General features: G+C 34.9%; 1 protein-coding gene across 1 annotated transcript in view; it reads left to right on the top strand.

The window, feature by feature from the left end:
- Positions 1 to 26,969, top strand: part of LOC150085445 (adenosine 5'-monophosphoramidase HINT3-like) — a 103,513-nt gene that overhangs the window by 50,352 nt on the left and 26,192 nt on the right. Inside the window, exons 2-3 of the mRNA XM_090373253.1 lie at positions 1,951 to 2,068; positions 14,679 to 14,745. Of these exons, the coding sequence (XP_090229379.1) occupies positions 14,702 to 14,745 (44 nt within the window). The 5' untranslated portion in view covers positions 1,951 to 2,068; positions 14,679 to 14,701. The remainder of the gene's footprint in view (positions 1 to 1,950; positions 2,069 to 14,678; positions 14,746 to 26,969) is intronic.

Raw genomic sequence — 26,969 nt, 5'->3', positions numbered from 1 at the left:
GACTTCACAACCCTTTTCATTCTCTAAGAATTCACATTTTACATTTACATCAACTTTGAACAGATATCTTTCTGTGTTAACTTTGGAGATTTTTCTTTCGGTGTAAGACCTAATGCTTTATGAAGATGTTTTGGAGGATATCCAAAATTTCTAATTACATACAGAAATTAAAAAAGAAAAAACAAAAAACCCATTTTTAATTTCAGACAAGCTGCAGTGCCAAACATGTTACATAATTCAGTAGAATTCAGCAAAATATTCAAAATCTTGTCAGAATTGTCATTTTGTTATTAATCAGCCATATCATATTATTATTAGCATTATGGTGCAAGGAAGCCTGAGGCTTATGCTGCACCAGCCAAACAAAAAAACCTGAGTTACCCTGAGAGAGAGAGAGAGAGAGAGAGAGAGAGAGGAGGGAATTACCAAGAAAGAGAAGAATGATGATATCTATCTCCAGGACCCTGGGTGTGCCAAGCCCATACTCACCAGATGTGAGCCCCTGGTATTCCCATCATTATATTTGAAAATTTTCCTTAAATTCAAATTGAACTGCTTGAGCTTAGTATACTTTATTTTGACCACTATTTGGTATGTGAAATAATTTGTGTGTTTGGCAGTGTTCAGTATAAATAGAGCAAATCCTTGATAAAAAAAAAGTTAATGGTATTTTAATTGGCTATTTGAGATTGTTTAAATATTTTATTTTCATAAACAGGGTGTCTCAAAAATACACGGCATAACTTCAGGAATGAGTTCCTCATATGTTGACCAGATGTGAGCCCCTGGTATTCCCATCATTATATTTGAAAATTTTCCTTAAATTCAAATTGAACTGCTTGAGCTTAGTATACTTTATTTTGACTACTATTTGGTATGTGAAATAATTTGTGTGTTTGGCAGTGTTCAGTATATAAATAGAGCAAATCCTTGATAAAAAAAAAGTTAATGGTATTTTAATTGGCTGTTTGAGATTGTTTAAATATTTTATTTTCATAAACAGGGTGTCTCAAAAATACACGGCATAACTTCAGGAATGAGTTCCTCATATGTTGATAATAAAAATATTTTATATCAACCTAGTTCTGGAAATGCTTGGTTCCCGAGTTATTAACCGGAATGTCTTATCTCCCGCAGGTGGTTTCCTTCATCACAAGGTACTGACAGAATCTGGTGGTTTTCTATTCCGGCCATGTACTCAAATCAGGAGCAAGTGGATATGCACTTTATGTACGGTTTGGCGGACGGCAGTGCTCTGAAGGCTCGTCATTTGTACCACGAAAGGTTCCCAGAACGAAGATGTCCAGACAGGAAAACGTTTAAAGGTATCCGTCGCCGCCTTTGTGAACATGGGACCTTTACACCTCGTGCTGTCGACAGAGGACGACCAAGATCTACGACTCCTGAAGTAGAGGGGGGTGGACCAACTGCCTGGCCTCCATGCTCACTGATTTAAACCCACTAGATTTCCTCTTGTGGGGCCATTTAAAGTCATTGGTGTATTCGACTGCGGTAGCTGATGTGGAAACTCTCCGCAATCGAATTGTGAGACAATACGAAACATGCCAGGAATTTGGCATCATCTTCGCGAGTCCATGAGATATTGATTGAGGTTTGTATTCAGGCAGAAGGTGGACATTTTTAACAATTACTATAAGGTGATGTGAACAGTTAAGTGTCATTGACAGACCTTCAAAACTCGGAAACCAAGCATTTCCGGAACTATGTTGATATAAAATATTTTTATTGTCTACATATGAGGAACTTATTCCTGAAGTTTTGCCGTGTATTTTTGAGACACCCTGTATATTGTTTCATATATATTTGTATTTGAAAAATGGTTATGCCATTTCTTTCTGTATATTAATTATTTATTCCTATCAGAAATCTTTGGTTAAGGTGAAAAATATTGACTGAATCATATCACTTTTACAATACATATGCTTTTAGGATGAAGAATACATTGCATTTAGAGATATTAGACCTGCTGCATCCCACCATTATTTAATTATTCCAAAAGTGCACATTCCAAATGTTAGAGTGCTTACATATGAACAAAAATCTTTAGGTAGGTATTATATTTAATTATTATTTTCATTATTGTCGCTGTTCTTAGTATCCCAAATTACATTGCTGAGAATAAAGGATATAATATTAGCAGTTTTTGTGTGTTTATACAAACGTTTACAGCAAAGTATAATAAAGTATAGTGTGTGTGCGTGTGCGGGTTGGGTTGGGCTGGGCTGAAGAAAACTGGTAAGACAGACAGAGCCAAGTTTTCTTTGCATCAGATGAATCCAAGTTCAGCTTTTAACCTGATTCTTGATAAATTCTTATCTGATGTGGAAATGTTATCATCAGCTTATTCCTTGAGCAGGAGTGGTGTCAGTTTGGCTGGAGGACTAATGATCTGGGACAGCATTGGCAACTGTGTGAACCTCTACTTGATCAGAAATGTATCACTGATGGATCAGAGATGGTGATAAAAACCTAAAATTAATAGTCCTGTTATGTCTCCAGCAATTGGAAAAGGTTTTTGTTTTTTATAGGTAATGTTCTATCTCATAGAGTATTGATAACATGTTGAATGAGGAGAGTATTATGGCATGTACTAGATCATCTTGCTTTTCTTACCTTAACCTGATTGAGCATGTGTGCAATACACTGGGATAGACATATTGCTGCTCAATCCACACTAGATAATTTGGTTGATGCCACGGAGGTGCAAAACTCGACAACAGTAGCAAGAAACCACATCCATATATATATGGACATCATAAAAATGTATATCTTTATGATGCCAATGCGAGTTACTACCAGTTATACAATTTGTGTAGTTTTTCTGCTTTTATCTGTTTTTGATATAATTCTTTTGGTTTTCATAAACTTGACTTTTGCTATCTGCTTTTCTTTTAGTGAAAATAAGTCTAATGAAATTTTTGAGGAAAATTGAGTTTTTTCAAAATGGGATCAATCTAATGATATCTTCTAAATATTTTGAGTGGTTTATTTTTCTGTAGTAAAAGAAATTGATATTGCTTTGAAGCAGTTATCAATATCAATTGATATTGATAACTGCTTCATAAATTATATTTCATCATAAATCATCAGTTTTTAGATAAATTCTATAAATGAGATAAAAATTTCTTTACAAAGATAACTCATCTCTTAATTCTACTTATTTAAATTCCATATGGAAACTTGAAACCAGGAAACAAAAGGAAAACTGAGAAGTAGGAAAGCAAGCATGAAAAAGTATGGCCTTCATGAAGTGCACTTCGTGGAAGCCATACTTTTTCATGTTTTCCTATCTCCCAGTTTTCCTTTCTTTTTCTAGTTTCAACTTTCTGCTGCTAGTATGGCACCTGACAGATTCCGTGATTTTAAATGTTTTATTTTTTAAATTTGTAAATGAAATCAAATTCTTCTGTGTACCTTTGCCCACCAGTATTCTCTAACTGGTTATGCAGTATGTTCTGCTTTCATTTTTCAGTGTACTATGAATTATGATCTATTTACTTTTTTTGATTTTTGTGTATGAAACAATGTCTTTCTTCTAGGCAGCTCCCATTCCCATGTGGCACCTGTCAGATGCTAGTAACAGGTGTCTAACTTACTGTAGAGCTTTGTTTTCACTGGGAAAATGTGAACAACTGACAAAAATGCAGATGTTCATGGTGTCTTCCAAATGCTAGTTGTGTATTTATGTTTTTATCCCAGGGATGAGTGATCTTGAAAATTCTACAAAATATGATAACTTTTTTCTTATTATTGGCTTCCCTCATTTATTCTCATTTGATATTTTTTAATTGAGTTTAGCAGATCATAATTAAATGATTACTGTTTTCAATTCAGTAAAAAAGCTAAAAGCTATTTTTTATAATTAAAAGAAATTGTCTCACAGATGTTACACCAATGTCTTTGTTGAATTGAGGGTACTCGTGATTGAAGGTTAAATAAGCAGAATAGAGGGTGTTGTCCTTTTTTAAAAAGTTATCCCATTTGTGATTATTTTTCAGATAACTAGAAGCCTTTTAGGCTACAATTCACTAAGTGATAACACACACACACAGTTACAAAATTTATATAATTGTGTAAATTACAAAATTTATGACCATATAATTACAAAATTCATGACTATATATTTATGGTCATAAATTACAAAATTTATGACCATATAAGGGTAGTCTGGTGCCAGACTACCCTTATATGGTCATGATAAATTATCTTCTACTAATTATGTATGCTGAATGATAAGGTTCCCTAAGGATATCCACTTGAGTATTACTTTTTTAAATCATTCTTTCTGTGAGTTTTTAAAAGTTCTGTTTGCTAAGGAGTACCTTTCATAAGAGGATGCTACTATGAATTGACAGATTACAAAAGACAGTTAATATTTATCTCATTTATTAACATAAAATATATAAATAATCATTTTAAAAATTTTAATTTTGTGTTTATAAATGAGAGCAAAGCTCCAGATCAGTTTGCTTGGAAAATTTATGATTTTATAAATGAAAGAGGTTGCCATTATGGCTAACAGCTAAAGATTTAGTCATATGTATCATTTCGAAAAGAACATAATGGACAAAGCTGGACACAGAAGCTAATGAAAAAATAAATACAAATACTGTATATTTTTTCAGAAAAAACTTAGTGGGCCTGATGTATGTTTTTAAAATTGAAATTTTTTTTTTAATATTTATTTTTGATGAAATTCTGTAATTCAGAAATTGTACACATCTCTGCATTTAATTTTTGTTTTTTGAGGACATTTTGGGTTCTCTAGTTATGGTGCGTGAAAGCTCATTGTTCCTTGTTCTCAAATTATTCAAAAAATGTTATCAGTGTACTTTTGAAACAAACATAAACCAACTTTATTTGAAAAGAAAAAAAAACAATAATTGTAGCCTGAGGAGACAGCACAACTAATTTTGTAGTTAGCTGTTCTGCACAAATAAATGCAAATACTGAAGAGTGAACATTACATAGAACTATTTTTTTGTCCTTTTTCAAATAAATGGTTTATTTTTGTTTCAGAAGTGTGTGATAACAACTTTAGAATTGAGAAAAAAGCAATTGATCATGCAAAATTCAAATTTGGAAATCATAAAATTAAATAGTAATTAGTCCAATTTTAATATCAATTTCAAGAATTTTAGCCTGAATACAACAAAAGTATTTTGTTGTATTTAGGTAGTTTAATTTAATCTAGAGAACAAATAGTCTAAACCTTGAAAATAAGAGATGTAGACCCCGATGCCTTTTAATTGGAACACCTTGTATTGTGTGTGTTTTTTTTACAGTACACATGTAGCAGATGAAAATTAGTTTAGTTAATTTTTATATATTATTATATTATTATAATTAGCCATGTGGTGCAAGGAAGCCTGAGGTTTATGCAGCACCAGCCCAAAAAAAAAATTTAGTTACCCTGAGAGAGAGAGAGAGAGAGAGAGGGGGGGGGGGGGGTAGAAGGAATCGCCAAGAAAGATTGTTTGTTTGTTATTTGGTTTTTAGGAGCATTAGAAACTAAGGCTATATTGCTCCGGGATATGCGGTGGTCATTGCCTGACCTTTCCGCATCCTCCGTATTTGGTGGTTAAGGGCTTGAACCCTGGTCAAATCAAGAAGTGTGTGCTACACACTGGTTGCTCCTTCCCACCTGGCTACAGAGGCGCCTGCCAAGAAAGAGAAGAAAGATTGATATCCAGCTCAGGACCCTGGGTGTGCCAAGCCCATACTCACCAGACGTGAGCCGCTGGGGTATATAACCTAATGTGGAGTGGCATGTCATTTGGCCTACATTGTAGATAGAAATTACTCGATTAACAATGCAGTGGTTACTAAAGTTATGATTCAGGATATGAATGTGATTTTTAAATATTTGTTTTGCTAACACTGGAGATTTTAATTGTGTTTAATCAGGGTAAGAAATAGAGTAGACCCTAGATTTAATGGACTTTGTGTTTAACAGGCAAAAAAAAAATTGACTGGCACCAGACTACTCTTATATGGTCATGATAAATTATCTTCTAATAATTATATATGATGTGCTGATAAATAAAGTCAAGGTAAATAAAAGTAATGTTTTTTATTGTTTAACTTTATTTGTTTCTGATATATACAGTATAACTGTTTAAATTTTAAATAATGTAGGATACAAATGTTCTGGAAAAATAACTTTTGATTTAATGGACATTTAGCAACAATTGATGCCCCTTTCCAACTGTTAGTCCTTAAAATTGATAGTTTGAGATACTGAGATATTGATGGTATTGCTAAAATAATGGTTCTAAAGCAGTGGTTGACAACCTCTGCACCACCAGCATGAACCCATAGCCACACATTTTAATTAATTTAAAAAGATTAAAAAATCTGCTATGCAGTTTCAATTTAAGCACCTTACAAGCATGGTTGTAGTGTGCAGCACAGTTTTGCATTCTGATTATCGATATATCAGTACATATACCTGTAACACCTGAAATTTCAATTGCCATTCTATTTGCATTTGGTTCTTCCTATATGTACATACAAATATTTTCTCAAATGAAATATATGTTAAATCCATTAGATTCTAAAGATAAAAATTAGTGTAGTTACTTAATTTTTATATATTATTATATTATTATAATTAGCCATGTGGTGCAAGGAAGCCTGAGGTTTATGCAGCACCAGCCCAAAAAAAAAAAAAATTGAGTTACCCTGAGAGAGAGAGGGAGGTGGGTGGGTGGGTGGGTAGAAGGAATTGCCAAGAAAGAGAAGAATGATGATATCCAGCTCAGGACCCTGGGTGTGCTGAGCCCAGGCTAACAACAAACAATTCAGAATTGTGTGTAGTTAAAATTGCCAAAATATTAACCAGATTTATTAAACCTTTCTAATGAAATTCAACATCAAGGAAGCCATTAGAAATTCTTTCACTTCATTACTACAAATTATATTTAAAAATGTATCATTAAATATTATTATTACTATGTGTATATAAATAACTTACCTAATTTAATTTTAAAATAAAAGCTTCATGAATGATTTTTTATTTATTAATTACATTTTACATAATCTATAATATGTACACCACATAGGTTTCATTACTGATTCTGTTATGACCCATAAAAAAAATTTGAAAAGTAAGTTGTGACCCACCATAGAAAAAGGTTGCTGACCACTGTTCTAAAGGTTACAAGTGCTTGCTTGGTGGCAAAACTATCGTATTGCTAGTTTGCTGCTATGTAGGCCTAAGGAATTGGGGTCCTGGTGGCAAGTTCAGCATGGTTGCTTAAGATCATGTGGAAGCTGTTTAACAACCTGGTGGGGACCTAGCATTTATAATTTTGCCACTGAATATGCAGTAATAATGAAGATATAATTTGATGATTTATATGGATGACATATTTAGAAAGATTACTGCAGACAGCATAGTGATTTTGATTGAGTGAAACTTATGTTGTCTGAAAATAATATCATAATGTATAACATATTCAAATTGTGTCATTTGGGTGAAGGGGATTTCCCACTCACCTCAGTCTTGTGCTGAAATCCCTCTCCATGAATAAAAAACCACTATTTGGTATGTTTTTTACTTTGCAATTTTTGATTGGTCCATATTTCTTTAAAGAAGAAGTTAATGGGTTACTCAAAACTGCTATAATAATTGGATCAAAATATACCAACCATAGTTTTTGTCTGAATTAGATAAATGAGGCATCCTTGACAGAACTATATTCCTTTGAAGCATAACTAGTCTTTTGAAGAATGCATTTGGCAGTAATCTCATTAGCCAGAGTTTTGATATTAAATGGCCTCTGCAATGTCATGGCATAAATTCCTGTGACTTTTGTGCTGTGAAACTTCTTGAAAGAAGAATGCTTAAAAATCTAGCCTTTGAATTTTTAGAATTTAATTGTGCAATTAGCTTTTCCAATATTGATCCAGTTTCAATTAATCCAGAATGCTAACTCTGTGAATTATTTTATTTCTTGTACAGCCTTAATAAATTAAAATGATGTGGCATATCAAACTCTGAATTCAGGCTATGGGAACTTTATCCAAAACAAATATTTTTACAATACAGTGCAATCTTGATATTATGCAGGTATCAGGTGACAACTTTAATATTCTCATTATAAGCAAAGTATATTATAGCCAAAAACATTTTACCATTTTTTTCCCAGTTTTTTTTTTAAACACAAATATACCTTACTTAGTAAATAAATACTTCATTTGCTAATGTTTTATGAGTATACAGACTAAAAGACAAAGTATTTAAGGTTATATCATTCCCTTTACATCCTACTAATACACAATGCCATTACAGACTTGCATTTTATGCATCTGTTCTGAAATAGCTATGTAATTTAGTTTGCTGGAATTCTTAATAGTGGTCAGATGCGGTAAATGAAGATGTTCACTATCACTCTGATGTTGTAACCACCCCATTATATCATTACATTTTTCAAGCACTTTGTTCATTTCTGGTGTGTTGTGGTTTTTTTTTTTTTTACATGAGTCATCCACATTATCTTCTGAGTCATTCCCTATGTCACTGGCTTTCTGTTTGTTGATTGACTTCTCACTGTTCACAGAGGCTAAGATTTCTTTCTCGCTCAAGTACTATGCAGCTGAAGCTTCCGCATCCACCTCCATCCAAGCAGCAGGTCATTTGCTCCAAGACTGTCCAAGTATGTTACAGGCAGCCTTTGCTTTTTGTTCTGAAAATGCTGCTAATTCAAGGTTATTAGTGATCTCGTCTTTTCTCATACTTTTTTTTTCCCTGCAATTTTCAGTTGCTGTTGAGCTTACTTTCTCCCATGCTAATCCAATATTCTGTGCAACATCTCTCAGTGTTAATGTTTTCAGAAATTCTAGAACTTTAATTTCTGAGTTCACAACACCAGCAAATAGCTCACCAAAATAGTAGACTTTGATGGCTCAAATAATGCCCTGATCCATTGGCTGAATTGTCGAGGAACACAACGCTCCTCAGCAGAAATGCAACTCTGATCTTAATCTTTTGATTTCGGGACATCAGCCAAACAGTATCGAACAGTAACAGACTGTTTTCCTACAAGTTTTTTTTGAAAGCAAGTGGCATTGCACCAATGGTAAAAACTTACTTTCAAGTCATGAAACAAAAATATCACTTGTCATCCAAGCATTGTAACTATTTTTATATATCACATCTTTGTCATTATAACACCAGGGACTTTTACTGATGCATAATGGCTTAACTTGTGATTTTTCAGTCTTATTTGTTTACAGTAACACAGTAATCTCTCTTTGTTAGTTTTCATGCCCACTTTGTTGGGTGACTTTATTATTATTAGCCATATGGTGCAAGGAAGTCTGAGGCTTATGCTGCACCAGCCAAAAAAATAGTTACCCAGAGAGAGAGAGAGAGAGAGAGAGAGAGAGAGAGAGAGAGAGAGAGAGAGAGAGAGAAAGAAAGAAAAGTAGATGGGAATCACCAAGAAAGAGAAGAATGACGGCATCCAGCTCAGGACCCTGGGTAGGCCAAGCCCATACTCACCAAATGTGAGCTCCTAAGGATATTTGTCAGGGAAAAGTTTATAGTATGACTTTTGTCACAGTTGTACAACTATTCATTCATCTGTGAATTCTCTGGAATCACATTATGCAGAAATTCAGGAAATGCTTCTGCTGCTGTAATATCACCAAATGCAGATTTGCCTACAAGATTAACCTGGGACATCCCATAACAGGCCTTTCATCTCCAACTACCCTTCAGAAGCTTTAAATGTGTCATCATCTCCACTAAGTAGTTTATGAAATTTAAGTGCCTGTGCTTTCAAAATTACCTCATTTATCGGTACTCCTTCACTATGCTTCTGTAGAAAACACTTGTATAAGCATTGGTCTACATCACTGTTTTCACAAAGTGCAGTGTTCTTTATTTGTAGGCATACTTCATCTTCTATAGAGTCTACAAATGAACACAATTTTTCTGCCTCTTTTATCCAACCACTGATCATTCCAGCAAGTGTAAAATTCCTTCTGGAATTCTACACTTGCAAAATATATTGCATTTTGTTTCATCACTGAACTCTTTAACTTTCCTTCAACTGTATATATATATTTTTTTTTATTTTGGTGGCCATTGCTTCAGTCTTACTCATTTACTAATTTTGCTATGTATTTTATTTCTGATCCCCTAGAATTTACTGTTTTGAGAAAACTAAAAACCAAACTGTCCAGCTTATCATACTGCCAAAGTGAAGTCACATGATTTCTTCATAAATCACTTGTCAGTTCACATATTTTTGTCTAGTTTAGCCCTTATTGGTTTTTGCTATCCTACATTTAACTTTTAGTTGAAGAAAGGATGTCATGTGCTGTGATTTACAAAAATTTACTTTGTAACTAATGTAATGCACTTGAAGAATGGTGGCTGTAGCTGTTTATAATTAGCATTCCACTGAATACTTTTTTATTGCATCTCTAGCTGAGGGGAGAAACTGGGTGTATACAGTAATTAGTCCCTAAATAATCCTGTTGTTTATAAAAAAATTACTCTGCTACTGAATATATTGAAACAAATATATGGCAATTTTTAGCTAATTTCCCCTCTTGGAAATGCAGTAGTAGAATATACAGTAGATATGGATATACAGGGTGGTTCATAAATGATGGTCAATAATTTAAAGGTGAAAAGTACAAACTGAAATAAGCAAAAAAGTCCCAGTGAACGTTGGCTGCAAATGAACCGTTTTAGAAATAATGCACATTTTCTGTTAAGATCTGCCACTGTCTATGGGAGCACTGGTTTAGCAAAAAGCTGTGAATCCTTGGCTAAGGGTGGTTTTATTAAACATAAGATAATACATTTTTAATTTTTGGTTTCAACACCACAGGATTTTACAGATGTTACATGTTACAGGATGTTCTTTCTAACACCCTTTCCTCAACATCAGGTGTTATGCTTCTGGGCCTACCTGCTCGTACTCCATGTGCGAAGTGCCCATGTGCTCTAAGGCATTGATGTACCCTGATGAATGTGTTCCTCTTGGGGCTGCCTTCAGCAGGGAAATGCTTCTTGATGCAAATGTGCAGCCTCGAGTGTACTGCTGTTGGCTTTACCATACATGAAGTGCATGTCCGCATATTTTCGTTGCTGTAACCTCTTTCCATGTTGACTATCCTTTGACGAGTACTAGTATGCCTGCTATGTCTCAGAGCACTGAGAGAGAGGGGAAACGAAGAGAATGAGCATAACCTAACCTAAACAAACAAGTCAGTGGTGGATCCCACTAGAAATGTGCAATATCTCGAAAATGATTCACTTAAGGACCCATGTTTACTAGGCTTTTTTTGCATATTGTGTTCTGTTCAGTTCACCTGTAAATTATTGAGCATCACTTTTGAAACACCCTATATATAGTATTCACTTTTTTCAGTTTCCATTATGAAATTGCTAGTTCTTTGAACATACTACTTTTTTTTCATAATTCATTTTGGGGAACGTGATCACGCCTGTGGTATATCTGAAAATGCAGTATGAAGAGTTACATTATATCAGGGTTGCACTGTATTTTGTATTCTCCTAAGGTATGAATAAATATCCATTTGTAATATTTAAATTCATCATGAAGTTATTTTAAATACAGTACTATATTTTTTTGCTGTCTTTACAGACTTAGTCAGTAATAGATATCAGTTTAAGTTTCGGGTGGTTGAAAATTAATCTGCCAGCTATGAAATATCTAAAAGCAACACAGAGAAAAATAAGTCAGATATTATGTAATGGATATAAATTGCCATTTAAAAGGAATAAAAATGAATTATATAAATCAAAAACAATGACACAGCCATGTATAGCATTAACTGAATAGCTCTTTCAGAGCTAATTGAAAGGTATATTAATACAGAAGCTTTGGCGGAAATGGAATGACTAAGAATCACTGATTTTTAGCCTTACAGCAGATGCACCAAAAAGTCAGATGAGCAGATGCAAACCAGTGTTTGCCATCGAGAACACTGTCCTTTAAAATCAGTTTCAGAAATTGCGAGGCTGTTGCTGTGAATTTTCTCAACATTGCACCCCAAATAAACAGAAATTTTAAAAGAAGTATAATGTGCCTGTTAACAGGAGAGACTGTTTTTATAGGGATGGGATACACTTGAATGGAAGGAGTGCAAGAATATTTGCTGATGCCTTGATCAGAGAACTGTTAGAGTGGGGGATACACAGACTAATAGATTAACAGCAGCCACAAGCAGAGATGAAAGTTATTAGTGTGCTGCAGAAGCAGCTCAAGAATTGCCCTCACCTCTGGGACATGATCTGCCTGTAGGGCATAGTTTCAGTAATTATCAAAGCATGCTTAAGGTCGTTGTACTTCAGATTTGATGAATTTGAAGTACTGGTTAAGTATTCAAATGTGCACATTGTAGGGATATTGAAAGCATGATGCTACTTAAATGTACAATGCAGAATTTGAATATGATAAGTATGATGTGTACAGAAAGGGTAGACAGGATAGAAGGGAGGTGGAGTTATGCTCTTTGTTAAGTAGCACAGAATTTAAAGCAGGACATGCAGTTGATGTGGATGGTGTGACATAAACCATAAAGACAAAAGTGAGAGTAGGAGTATGTTATAGGCCAAATGATTGTAATGAGCATAACAAACAACTATACAGACAAATAGTGGCCCAGAAAATCAGAATGTCTTATAATTGGAGATTTTAACTTTCCAGATATTGATTGTAACTTGTGAGTTAGTCACTCCCACAGTAGCAGAAATTTTCTAAATTTATTTTTCTGGATGACTGACTGTCTTCAATAGTAGCGTGTTAGAAAGGCAACAAGAGAAAGCAATAATCTTGCTATGATTAACATCAATGACTCTTCATTCTCCATGCATTAAGAACCTCTAGATAAAGAACTGCCAGGTGGCAGTAGTCATAATATATTGGGTTGGGATTTACCTAATAATATAACTCCTCTCAAGAATAAAAGGAAGGTTTTTGCTTTCATAAAGGTGACTATAGTAGTCTCAAACAGTTTTTAAATTCTTTTCAGTGGAACCAACTTATGATATTACCAACTAAAAATTCTAAATAGGAAGCATTCAGGGAAGTATCATAGAAGCTCCTAAGTTTTTTTTTTTTTTTTTTTTAATAACAACTGATATTGTTAAATGTTTACTTGAGTGATTAGCAGATGAACTGATGAGACTAGTGGCAAAGAAGAAAAACACACGGGATTCTTATAAATTATCAGGGGACACAGAAACCTACAGTAAGTACAAACTAGTCTGCAATCAAGTCACGAAAGCGGGAGGGGTGTTAGGCAAGTTAAGGCAGGTTATGCGAAGTGTCATTAAGAATGCAAAGAAAAGTAGCAAAAGAGTAGAAGTTGAATTTGCTTATGCTAAAATTAGAGAGAAAGGGATGAACCACATCCTGCCCATATTAGATAGAAATTTCATAACTGTTGATGATCTTGTTCAGTCTGCTGACAAACTGAATAAATATTTTGCATCTACATTCATCATGAAGTTTTTAGAGATGGAAACAACAGAAGTATACCAAGTTATAAATGAGAGCTAAATAATTTTGTGAAACCTGAGAAGAAAGTGGAAGAGAAATTGTTGAAGTTAAAAGTAAATAGGCACCTGGTCTGATGGAATCTTTTAATTATATTAAAATAAATAGCATAAGAAGTAAACAAACTTTTGGCCATAATTAAAAGAGCATCCTTGGATTCAGAGGAGGTCTCTACAGATTGGAGAAGTGTAAATGTCTCTCCTTTTCATGAAGGGGATCAAAGGGTAAATTATGGTAATTTGGATGTGTAAAGTTTACACATCCAAATTATGGATGTGTAAACTTGGCTTCTGTTCCAGGGAAGGTAATGGAATGAGTGGTTAAAGTAATGAAGGATCATCTCAACAGGAATGCATTTATGTAGAAATTAGTGTGGATTTTTTAGTGGATGATCTTGTGTGACCAATACGATTAGTTACCGTGACCCAGTAATAAAGGAACCGGATTAAAATAATAATTTTGACAACATATACTTAACTCAGATTGCATTAAAGCTTTTGACACTGTCCCACATGAAAGAATGCTGTACAAATTGGAGAAGTATTGCCATTTATGAAAAGTTACTGCTATGGATAATGGGGTGGTCGAGTGAAAGAAGGTGGTATGGATGGGTACTGCTCTTCTTGGGTTAATGTTTAATAGTGGAGAACTTTAGGGTTCTCCACTTTAGGTTTCCTTACTGTTTTAAGTATTTATTAACAATTGTTAATAAATGGAATTCTGTTAATATAAATTAGTTATCACCTTTTTTGTATCGTTTACATTTTTACCCAGATACAAGGTCTTAAAGCTGCCAATGGTATTAACTGCCTTACATGTAAATAATTTACAGATAACATAATTATGTAATTAGTTTATTATGATTCTGTAAAGCAAAATATGCAGAAAATATTCTGAATTTTATGAATATAGTATTTCATAAGGGTCTTTATAAGAAATAAACCCTTATCACTGAAAACTGATTTAATTGAAAGTTACTAATACTATCTAAATTATGTATTTTTTAAAGATTTATGCAAAAATTGAAATAATGGAATTGAAAATTGGAAATATACTTCAAATAGACCTATGTAAGTTTATGAATTAAAAAGACTGTTTTCTTTATGGTAGTTGAAAGACTTATAGAAATTGGCATGAGTGTATTAGAGGAGCAAGGTGGTGATAAAAATGATTTGAGGTAGGTTCTGATTCAGGAGTAAATGTTCAATTTTTATAGATATATATGTAGGATGATAATAAAGTAACTTAATGTAAAAAATGTGTAATTGTTTTGATATAACACACTGATTTGAGACATAATAACCAATTATATTGCAAGGACTGTTTACATGGCTACAATTATTTCTCAAAATGTGGTCCTTGTGATATACAATAATAGCTCCAGTTTGAATAATGGAATTATGGTCATTGGAGGAAAGATGATCTTAGGACACATCTCTGTTTAGCTCACTCTCTTTAGGTAGGCAGCATTTTTTGAGTCATATCTGTAGATGCAATCTTTTAGATTCCAACTAATAATCAGCAGGGTTCGAATCCAGTCTATAAGGTGACTACTTTGTATCAAAAGCTCTGCCGATGTTTCTTCTACCAAAATATGGCATTTAATAATGCAGTAACTCTCTGGATTATACATGGGGGGTCTGATTCTGTTGAAAGATTTTGCTCCAACATGCTTTTAAATTTCAGAATGACAATGTTTTCCAACATATCTCTGTACATTAGAAATTTCTTCAAAAAAAACACTCCAATCATGAAAGTGGATGTAAAACCACACCATACTGTTGGCTTCTTATTGTGTAATGTTAAGTTAACAATATAGTGTCTCATTATGTTTGTCAGTTATTGCATGTGGGTTTTCTTCAGCCCACATAACATGGTTATGCATAGTAACAGCATCTTAAGACTCAATAAAAATTTGCCAAGTGATTAACTTCAGTTGACTTACTATGTATAGTAGTAGTAGAGGCATGTGATGCAAGAAAGCAAGCTCATGTAACATCAGCCAAAAAAAAAAAAAAAAACATTTCACACATCCATTCCCTCTAAAAGTTTGTCCAGTTTATTCTTGAAATTATTTAAGCTATCAACTCCCAAAACGAGACAGATGAAAGTTTGGTCCAGCAATCAACTACCTGCTGGCTAAAGGCAAATTTCCATACATCTATTCTACAACTGTCTTTCCTCAGTTTGAATTTATGTCCTCTCAGGTTTGTAATCTGAGCAAGAATCCCATCAGATTTCAACCTGCTTAACCCATACAAGGCCTTATACACCTCAATCAGATCACCTCACAGGTGCCTAGTCTCCAGACATTGCAATTTGCAGAACGTAAGCCTTTCTTGGTAAGTGGACCCCTTCGTTCCCCTCACCAAGCTTGTTGCCCTTCTCTGTACTCCCTCAAGCAACTTTACAATCTTCCTAAAATGAGGCGTCCAGACCTGTACTCAAGGTGTGGCCTGGCCATTGCCTTATACAGAGGTACAATCACCTCCTTTTTCCTACTAGCAAAATTCCTATATATCATTGACAAAACCCCAAGACCCGCCCTGGCAGCCTGTCTGCATTGCTCAGAAAACTTCATATCTGACTGTACAATTACTCCCAGGTCTTTTTCATTTTCTACCACCCTAAGTGTAGTACCACACAGTAGGTACATTTCTCTGAGGTTACTGCTACCCATATGCAGTACTTTTCATTTGTCAATGTTAAACTTCAGTTGCCACTTCTCACCCTATCTGCCCAACTTTTCTAGATCCTGTTGCAGTAGCACACCGCCAATACTGTCATTTAACAACCCTGCCAATCTTTGTATCATCTGCAAACTTGGACCTTAAGCCTGATATACCTTCATCAATATCATTGATAAACATACAAAACAGCAGTGTGCCCAATACCAAACCCTACCCCACCGGACTCCACTAATAACATTAGTCCACGAAAAGCAGTGTCCATTGATTACCACTGTCTGTCTTTGCCCACTCAACCACCCTTTTATCTATTGTAGCAACTTGCCCTTAATACCATACTACTCCAATTTGTACAGTAGTCTTCCATGCACAACAGTATCAAAAGCTTTCCTGAAATTCAAGTATATAATATCAAAATTATTTTTTGCATCCAGTTCCTTTGTAACCATATCATGTTATCCAATCAAATTTGTCAGGCAAGACTTTCCTTTAACAAACCAATGCTGAGTCTGAATTATTACTAGAGTCTTGTCTAGATGATCCTGCAATGCTTCTTTAACCAGTGACTCCATTATTTTCTCCAGAACAGAAGTTAAACTAACAGTTCTATAATTACTCGTGTCATTCTTTGATCCCCTTTGATGAATTGGGGATACATTTGCACATATAGACTTGATGCAGTGTATCAAGTCTATATGTATGTCTAGCTCCTTGAAGATAACTGTGGGCTTTGTCAGACCATAAAATGCATTAAAGTTATTGTTGGTCATATTCAAGTTTGGTGATAAAGTATGCTAAATCTAGGTAAATGTCTGGGTCAGAAGACAGCAACTCTTAAACTGCTTTGATAAGATTGTGGTCATTGCTTTTACAACAAATTACTTTTTTTGCATTTTTAAATGTCTGGATATCTCTCTTGTGCTGCATTCTCCTACAAGTGAAGCCGAGGATAATATGTTTACAGTTTGGCTAATCGTAACAATGGTTTCTGCTTGTATCAATGGATAATTCTTTCATTTTTTTTTATCAGTAATGTATCCAGTCTCTTCTAACTGATATCAGTGCTTTCAGAGATTGAATTAAGCAAGAACTTTTTTTAACTTTTTTTCATTCTTTGTTCTCTTCTATAGACGTTGAAGGTAGCATTATTTACAGTCTTAGTAATAATAATGACTGACAAGAGAAATGCATTGTTCCAAAAATAGCATCACTTTGCTATTAATTCTACTACTTTATCTTTCATTCCTTATATGTGAATCATAGCATGCAATGCTTACCTTTTATGAAGTGTTTTTAAATAATGTATTACAAGTTAATTTGCATAATCTTGATTAATGTGTTCTTTATTTGCATATTTTCCTTTGAAGCCCTGCTATAAAACTTAGTTATTATTATATGGAGCATGTAAGAAGACAGTCTTGTCTCTCTCATTCTCATAGCAGAACAGGCTTTGCCTTCACAGTGAGGTGCTCTGGTTTGTCACCAAATGGGTTAATCTACAAACTTTTTTTTTGTTAAATAACCTATTATTTAAAAGATGAGACATTGCTATGACAGAGACCCCCTTTTGGGACTGTTAATCCCTCTTTAGATAGGAAGTGGTCTCTAGTGATTAGACAAGACAAAACAATTATAAAGAAGTTTTATTTGACATGTGCTGTCATGTGGTATATGAAATTAGACCTTCAAAGTTATAAAAAAGCTAATGCTCTGTTTTTATAATTTTTTTTTGTTTTCTTGTACGTATATTAATATATTTCCATTAAAATAATTAAATTTTTTTATGTTAAGTTACTTTATGAGCACCTGTAAAATACTTAACTGTTAAAATGTTTAATAAAAATAAATATTGAATGCAATACCAGGAGATTTTTCAAGATGTGTTGATTTCAAAATTATTTTAGCAGTTCAATGTTAATTGATATTAATATTGATTAATGCCAATTCATCATACTTTATTTAAGCTATACTTTCATCATTAAATATGACTTAATTGCAGATGATCATTATAGTTTTCATTAACAAAATTTTTAATTCTGATTCTTAAACTATATATTGTGTTTGAGGTGAAGAGTTGTGAATTTTATTTATTTCATCACTAAGAGAATTATAGATCACAGAAAAGGTTTAGGTCCAGATTGTTCAATAATGTTGTTGTTTGGTTGAAAAACGGATAGGAACTGACACGAAATCTGCGCATTTGGAAAATTATTCATCCAGAAAGATTAAGGTTGGCAGTTGAATATAATAAAATTCAACAATATAGAACTAGCTATTTTTGAGTAAACGATTTCATAAAATGTCTTAAGATTGATTTTTTCCTTCTAGTCTACATAAACCAAACCTGTCCTCATAGCTTATTAAATTGAAGTCTAAATATTTTTTGTAACAAAGATATCAATTTAATGTTAAAATTCAGATATTTTTTATAACAGTATAAGCATTCTTTATTATAAGGATTCCAATTTTGAATACAATACTACAAAACAAACTTTTTTAACCATTTATTTTGGGGACTGAAACAAACAAGCAAACAAACTTGTTAAGAAATCCAAGCTCTCACTTCCTTGTTTATTTGTTGTCTTAATATGTGATTATTCTAGATTCCAATTTGTAATTATAGCTAAGTATTTTTTTACTTTTTATACTTAAAGAATTAAATTATTTTATGCTTGTTGGAATTCAAGGATAAAATCATTTCTCATTAACTATAATTGTTGTTAATAATGTATTGTCTAGTCTTGACAATCAAGAAAGGAAGTGATTGAGATGTAAGAGGGATGATTATTTAATTCATGGACTGGTGCAAGATCCCAGCTTAATTTTCATCATCTGAATCTTCTGTGGATTTCTGCTTCTCGAAATACTCTCCCTTAAACTTACACACTTTCACCACCATCATACCTATACTTCTTGCTTCCGTTGTGGCTCTGCGAGTATTGTTGTGTCAGATGCAGAACGCTTGCCTTTCAGAGCTTTCTTCGGATGTGGAACAGGAAGAAATCACATGGGGCTAAGTCCAATGATTATGGGGGAATGTGGCAGAACCTCATCACCTATAGCAGTGATCACTGCCTGCACAACATTACCTGAATGGGGCCTGGCAGTGTCGTGATGGAGAAACCACCTCAACATCAGAAAGTTCTTGACGTTTCTTGTGAATGATGTGGTGAAGTTTGACTCTGAGAACCTCAGTGTTTACTTCCTTATTCTTGTTCCATGAGGCACAAAATGTGTAACAAGAATGCCTTTTATGTCAAAAAACACAAGAACCATTTCTTTGTCAGCTGAATATGAAGCTAGAAATTTCTTAGGGCTTGGTGAATCAGAATGCTTCCGCTCACTCGACTGTTGTTTTGTCTCTGGATCATACTGAAAAATCCAAGTTTCATCACAGGTTACTATTTGATTTAAGAAGTTTGACCCTGTATTATTTCAAAATGATCAATCACTTCTTTGCACAAGTCTACTCTTTGCTGTTTTTGTTCTTGAGTCAAATTATGTGGAATCCAGTGGGCACAGATTTGTGACATTTTCAGGTGAGCTTTCAAAATATCCCGAGCACTACTATATGGAATGGACATTCCAACAGCTAATTCACGAAGTGTAATTTGCCTCTCTTCATCCAAGATTTCCTGGGCTTTTGCGATTTGCTGGATAGTTGTTGAGGAAGAAGGGTGACCAGGTCTTGGGTCATCTGCAACAGACTCACGGACCTTCACTGAATCACTTGTGCCATTTAAATATGGCCATCCTACCAAGGCACCCATTACTATTGCTTCATTCATTACTCATTACTATATATGCTTCTTTAGCTGTTTCCGATGCACTTAAGCCCCGTCTGACACTATAATGAATCGCATATCACTGTTCAATCTGTATGTCTGACATGATGTTTTCTTCAAAATGATCATCGGTGACACGTGGCTAAAAAAAACTCTTCATTCAACACTAGCTCGATAAGTATTGTGCACACAGAGTCTGCTCAGTAACGATCAGGGAGAGCACCTCTAGCAGCAGTTATGGAAAGTTCGTGCAGTAAACATAAAATCTTGCACCAGTCCATGAATTAAATGATCACCCCTCATATTTTTAAGTCAGCTGTGTAAGTTAAGTCTTATTTTACTGTGGAAATATTGTTTATAAAGATTGTAAATAATAAGGTCCTTGCAAGCACCTTTTGTGGAAACTTCTTCCACACTTAAAAGCTGATGAGAAACTGTGTTTGAATTTAATTATTGAGGTTTTATTATTAAGAAAGCTTTCAGTCCATGATGCTATATTTCCCAATAATACCATATTAATTCAGATTTATCAATTGGAGATCCATTTAACTGTGATAAACTTTTTATTTTTTTTTTGTCTAAATATATAAATGTGCACCCATTTACAGAGGTTTAATATAGTATAGAGATAGTCAATATAGGCATGTTAATGATTTTCCCCTGAGAAAGCTGTGATCATCATTTATGATGCTAGTAGAGAAGTAGGCTGATAACTGATAAGAGATGGTCTCAATTTTTGTTAGACCATTTGTTAAGTAAATTGGAAGGAAATGGACAACATATGCATTTCCCTCCTCCTATAGGTTCCCAGCTATCCAGCTGACCTTTGAATTTCCCCAAACTGTCAGCCTCTATTAGGAAACCGTATCCTGTTCAGTGGTGTATTGTCCTGTGGTGTAGATAGTGCAGCTTAAGTGATTTTTTTTCTATGATTGATGGAAATGAAAAGTAAATTATCAAATATTATAATACCATTTAATTACTAATTGCTTAACTAAATATATATAAAAGCAATTGTTTTCACTTCACCGAACATACCTTCCAACATAATATTCACTCCAAATTTTGTAATAGTTTATAATCAACAGTGCATGAAATGAAACATGTATTTAAGACACTGATTTACTAAATGAAACAATTGTTGATAGTGTCAACACTGTCATAATACAATTTACTTATTTCTTTCTGGATTTTAATAACAGTCGAAATATAACATGTATTTAACATTTCTGCTGTGATTAATATAATAAGCAAATGGTAATAATTCACAATTTATGTATTTAGTAACTGATAACAAGAAAAAGCAAAAATCTACAACTTTTATTGACCAACTGAGAACATTTTGCATCTGCACGTCCTCCGTATTGTTCTTTCATTCCTTGAATCAGCAACAAACATAATATCCAGTGCTTAAGCTACACAATATCTGCTATATGGTTAGTCAGTGGGATATCTGTGAATAGAAGAAATACTATTGTTGGATTTTTATTGGTTTCATTTTAATGATATTTGGGATGACTTGACAAAACTTTAAAAAGAGCCAAATATAAAATTCTGTAAAACTCCATCCGATGGAAGTCAGGTTGTTACATATGGGTGGATGGATAGACAGACAGTGAAGACAAATACATGCTTTATGCATAATGCTAATGTACCTAAAGAGGGTGGTGGCAAAGTCCTTAATTTGATCCACTGCAGGAATTCCTTTTCTTTAAATCATTCATAAATGATCATAAGTGGTAACGTTGGATAAAACTTTGTGCATTGTTGTATGTTGCAATTTTTTTTTTTTTTTAAAGTTTCTAAGAATAAAAGTTATTCAAACTTTGACAAATTTATTGTTGCTTCTATGAGGGCTGTTCAATAAAGAATGATCAAATTTTTTTTTTTCATTCACAACATACCTTTATTAATCATCCATAATTTGATGATCCTTTTCAAGTTAGTTCCTATTTGATGGAATGCACTTAGTCCAACGTTTTTGCCATTCTTCAAAAACATGGTAGAAGCCATTTTAACATGTGTTTGAGAATTGACTCTGATGTCTTTACAACTTCTGATGACTCGAAACATTTTCCTTGCAGCTCCTTCTTTAACTTTGGGGGAAAAATTGCAGGATGCAAGGTCAGGGCTTATAGGCCGGATAAGGAACACATTTGACTTTAATGCTGGTTAAGTACTCAATGACGGCATGAGCAATGTTGAGTTCTTGCATTGTCGTAATGCAGCATCCACCCAGTTGTAGTCATCTGCAATGAGTATGATTCTGCAAAGTTTGCAGTACAGTTATGTAGTAAGGTCCCATAACAGTCATATGATGTGGTGCAACATGCTGGTAAACCATTCCTTGAATGTCAAATAAAGAGAGGACTGTAACCTTTCCTGCAGAAGCTTTTACTTTTTTGGTGTTGACAATTATGTAGACTTCCAAAGAGAGCTTTGGTGCTTGCTCTCTGAGTGGTAATGAGAAGCCATATCCCATCCACAGTTATCACCTTGTGCAGAACCTTACCATCTTCAGTAACCATCTGTTGCAGCTCCCAATAAACCTCCATGCAAACTTGTTGTTGCTTAGGTGTGAGTAATCTTGGAACCCAGTATGCACAAACACATATCGTGTGCAAATAGTCATGAAGTCAAGCAGTGCTTATTGTTTCTGTGGTAACATCACTGGTTGAAGCTCTAGGACTGCTGATTTTTATGTTTGAATCACTTCCATTTTTAAACATTCTGAGCCACTTGCAAGCTGTGCTATATGGAAGCATAGATTCACCATAAGCCTCTTTTAACATTTCATACACTTTTGCTGATATTTTCTCGAGATGGAAACAAAGTTTGAGAGCAGCATACTTTTCCTCGCATGTCATGTCCATTATTATGTTGGTAAAACTGAACAGGCATAAACTTGACCAACTGCCAAGGTCACAACTGTGTGCACAAGTCAGCTGTGCAGTTGCTATGTAATGCAACTTGGTTTGGTCTTAAATTCTGCAGCTCAGATAGAAATAGCAAGCAGTACAGTTTATCATGAAAAATTATGATCATTCTTTATTGAACAGCCCTCGTATATATATATACACTTGTACATAGGCGCCTCTGTAGCCAGGTGGGAAGGAACAGCAGTGTTACATACGCTTCTTGATTAGACCGGGGTTTGAGCCCATCACCACCAAATACGGAGGATGCGGAAAGGTCAGGGAATGACCACCGCATATTCCCGGAGCAATATATATAGCCTTAGTTGCTAATGCTCCTAAAAACCAAATAACAATAACTTATACATATATTTGAATAACGTTTAAAATAGTTGGAAACTGAATCTTTCTTGATAAAAATAAAATAAATAGGTACAGCAAACATCAGAGGCAGCAAAAAGCATATTCCTCTACATGATGCTTGAAATATAACCATACAAATAAATTAGAATGAGAGTTAAAAATAATAAAAATGCCAGCAGTATGGCAAGACAAGAGCGAAAATGGTCAAAATTAAACTTAAGAATCAAACCAAACAGGGAGGGAAGAGAGAGGTAACAAGAGTAATAATATTGCAGCAGAAAATCTCTAAGATAATTTAGAGCATCTAATTATAAGAGCCGACCGGGCTAGCCGAGTGGGTAAAGTACCTGCCCGGCAACCCAAAGGTCGCGGGTTCGATTCCCGCCTCGGGCTTGGATCAAAGTACTGCAAAAACCTTGGGAGGTGCAATATGGCCATAGAAGCCGATGCGCCAACAACTACCAAATCAAAAAAAAAAAAAAAAAAAAAAATCTAATTATAAGAATAATAAATAATAATTCATTAAATTTTGAAAGCCAATTAAAATAGAAATTTAACGGCGCCCCCTCTGATGGGCACCAGGTCCAAATTTATGTGAAATATCACCAACAGAGATCTAGATCACTATGGTAAAATAAGACAAAAATAAACCAAAAATAGACTGACCATTACATCCCATCTCAACAGAAGACCACAAGGCCAATAATGGTCAGGGAATCGCTGCATTTTGATCGCTAGACAAGTCTCCGCAAAGGCGAGTCAATCGAAAGATCAGTCCACCACCCGATCCCCAGATCGAACTGGCAATGCAGAGGACTTGAATAGTGGTGGTCCTGATGCAGCGAAAATTAAAAATAGAACAGTTACGAGCACTCCAGTGCAAAGCCACACTACTGACAAAAGTAATCTTAACCAGTTTATATAGACGAAAAATTAACTATGGATGGCAGCACAGGCGCAGTGTTAGCAATTCGCCCACTACTGTCATGTAATATACTTATACTATATTTGAATAACGTTTAAAATAGTTGGAAACTGAATCTTTCATAATAAAATAAAAAGGTACAGCAAACATCAGAGGCAGCAAAAAGCGTATTCCTCTACATGATGCTTGAAATATAACCATACAAATAAATTAGAATGAGAGTTAAAAATAATAAAATAATGCCAGCAGTATGGCAAGATGAGCGAAAATGGTCGAAATTAAACTTAAGAATCAAACCAAACAGGGATGGAAGACAGGGGTAACAAGAGTAATAATATTGCAGCAGAAAATCTCTAAGATAATTTAGAACATCTAAATTTGGACCTGGTGCCCGTCAGAGGGGGCACCATTAAATTTCTATTTTAATTGACTTCCAAAATTTAATGAATTATTATTTATTATTCTTATAATTAGATGTTCTAAATTATCTTAGAGATTTTCTACTGCAATATTATTACTCTTGTTACCCCTCTCTTCCCTCCCTGTTTGGTTTGATTCTTAAGTTTAATTTTGACCATTTTCGCTCTTGTCTTGTCTTGCCATACTGCTGGCATTATTTTATTAATTTTTAACTCTCATTCTAATATATTTGTATAGTTATATATATATATATATATATATCAAAGATAGTTGAAACAATCCCATGTCAGAAATCAAAGCATAGCCCATAACGTTTGGTCATTTGTGTGGAAATAGAGATTATGCCACCTGTCTTTAGGTGCAGTGTGTGCTTTGCATTCACTGGACAGGCTGACACTCTGCATATGCACTGATGCTCCCAGCATCTGCCGTCTGGTGATTTTTTTTTACATTTTATTTTAGGCCTGTAGTAGTACTAGTAGTAATGAAAAATGATGCAAGAAAGCAAGCTTATGTAGCATCAGCCAAAAAAAAAGTTCACCCATCTGTACCCTCCAAGAACTTGTCTAGTTCCTCATTGAATTTATTCAACCCATTCACTTCCAAAACAACAGATGGAAGCCTATTCTAACAATCAGCCACCTGCTGGCTGAAAGCAAACTTCTGCACATCTTTCCTGCAATCATTCTTCCTCAACTTGAATTTATGCCCCCTCATGTGTGTAGCTTTGGCAAGTGGTAGAATACCATTAACATTCAGCTTACTCAATCCAGTCAAGCCTTTAAACGGGCACCTCTGTAGCCAGGTGGGCAGGAGCAGCAGTGTGTAGCACACGCTTCTTGATTAGACCGGGGTTCGAGCCCGTGACCACCAAATACGGAGGATGCGGTAAGGAATGACCACCGCATATCCCCGGAGCAATATGGCCTTAGTTGCTAATGCTCCGAAATAACAAACAAACAAACATTTCAAACCTTTAAACACCTCAATCAGCTCTCCCTGTAGGTGCCAGGTTTCCAGACCCTGCAATTTGAAGAACTGAAGCTCTTTCTGGGTAAGAGCACCCTTTTGTTCCATTCACTAATCTGGTTGCTCTTATCTTCATCCATTCCAGCAGAGCTACATCCTTCCTAAAGTGAAGCCTCTAGACTTGTATACGTTACTCAAGATGCAGCCTAACCTTGGCCTTCATGGCCTGCTATCAGCTTCACTCTTTACTACTTTGCTTAGTTTTTTTAATGCTGTTTAAAGGCATTAGGGGCTTGGTGAGTATGGGCTTGGCACACCCAGGGTCCTGAGCTGAATATCATTATTCTTCTTTTTCTTGGTTGATTCCCTTCTACTTCTCTCTTTTGGGGTAATTCAGAATTTTTTTTTTGTCTTGTGCAGCATAAGCATCAGGCTTCCTTGCACCATATGGCTAATAATAATAATAATTATTATAATTATTATTATTGCCGTGGTCATGGTGCAAGCCTACAAGAAGCGCCACAACATGTACACAGCTTACATCGATTACCCCAAGGCCTCTTGACTCCGTGCTTCATAGCCGGCTAATAGAGGCACTGAACATCTACAAAGTCAATCCGATAGTGACAAACTTCCTAGGAGAAATGGAGTCCATCATTAAGGTCGAAAACATCACAACCAGGCCAATTCCCATCAGGAGAGGAATCTTTCAGGGAGATGCCCTGAGCCCATTGTGGTTCTGTCTAGCACTTAACCCACTATCTACTATGCTATGCTCAATAGTAGCAAGTATGGATATAACCTCAAAGAAGGAAGGAAGAACCTGTACACCCTCACCCACCTGATGTACATGGATGACATCAAGCTCTACGCGGGAACCGAGAAGCACCTCCAGCAATTACTCCAGATCCCGAAGAATTCAGCAATGATATTAGGATGGAATTTGGTCTAGGCAAATGCAAGACCCACGTATTCCACCAGAGAAAATTAGTCAACCGAAACTACTAGCTGCAGACTGGTAAAGAGATTGAAGCCATGGCAGAGGGAGAGGCCTACAAATACTTGGGGATGATGCAGGCTCAGCAGTTACAGCGCAAGGAAGTTAAGGTTAAGGCCTGCCTGACCGAAAAGTACCATCAGAGACTCAGAAGCCTGCTGAAAGCAAAGCTGAACGGAGGGAACACAGTTAAAGCCATAAACACCTATGTAGTCCCAGTGCTATCATACTCCTTCGGGGTCATAGATTGGACTAACACTGAGCTGGAGGATATCATGAGAAAGACAAGGATAATGATGACTAAGAGAGCCGCCAACACCACCCGAAATCTTCCATGGAT

Source organism: Mastigoproctus giganteus, chromosome 5 (genome assembly GCF_048544385.1).
Source record: "Mastigoproctus giganteus isolate SK-2022 chromosome 5, ASM4854438v1, whole genome shotgun sequence".
NCBI classification, from domain to species: Eukaryota; Metazoa; Arthropoda; class Arachnida; order Uropygi; family Thelyphonidae; genus Mastigoproctus; species Mastigoproctus giganteus.
The sequence above is the reverse complement of the archived record's forward strand: the minus strand, read 5'-3'. Positions and strand labels throughout refer to the sequence as shown.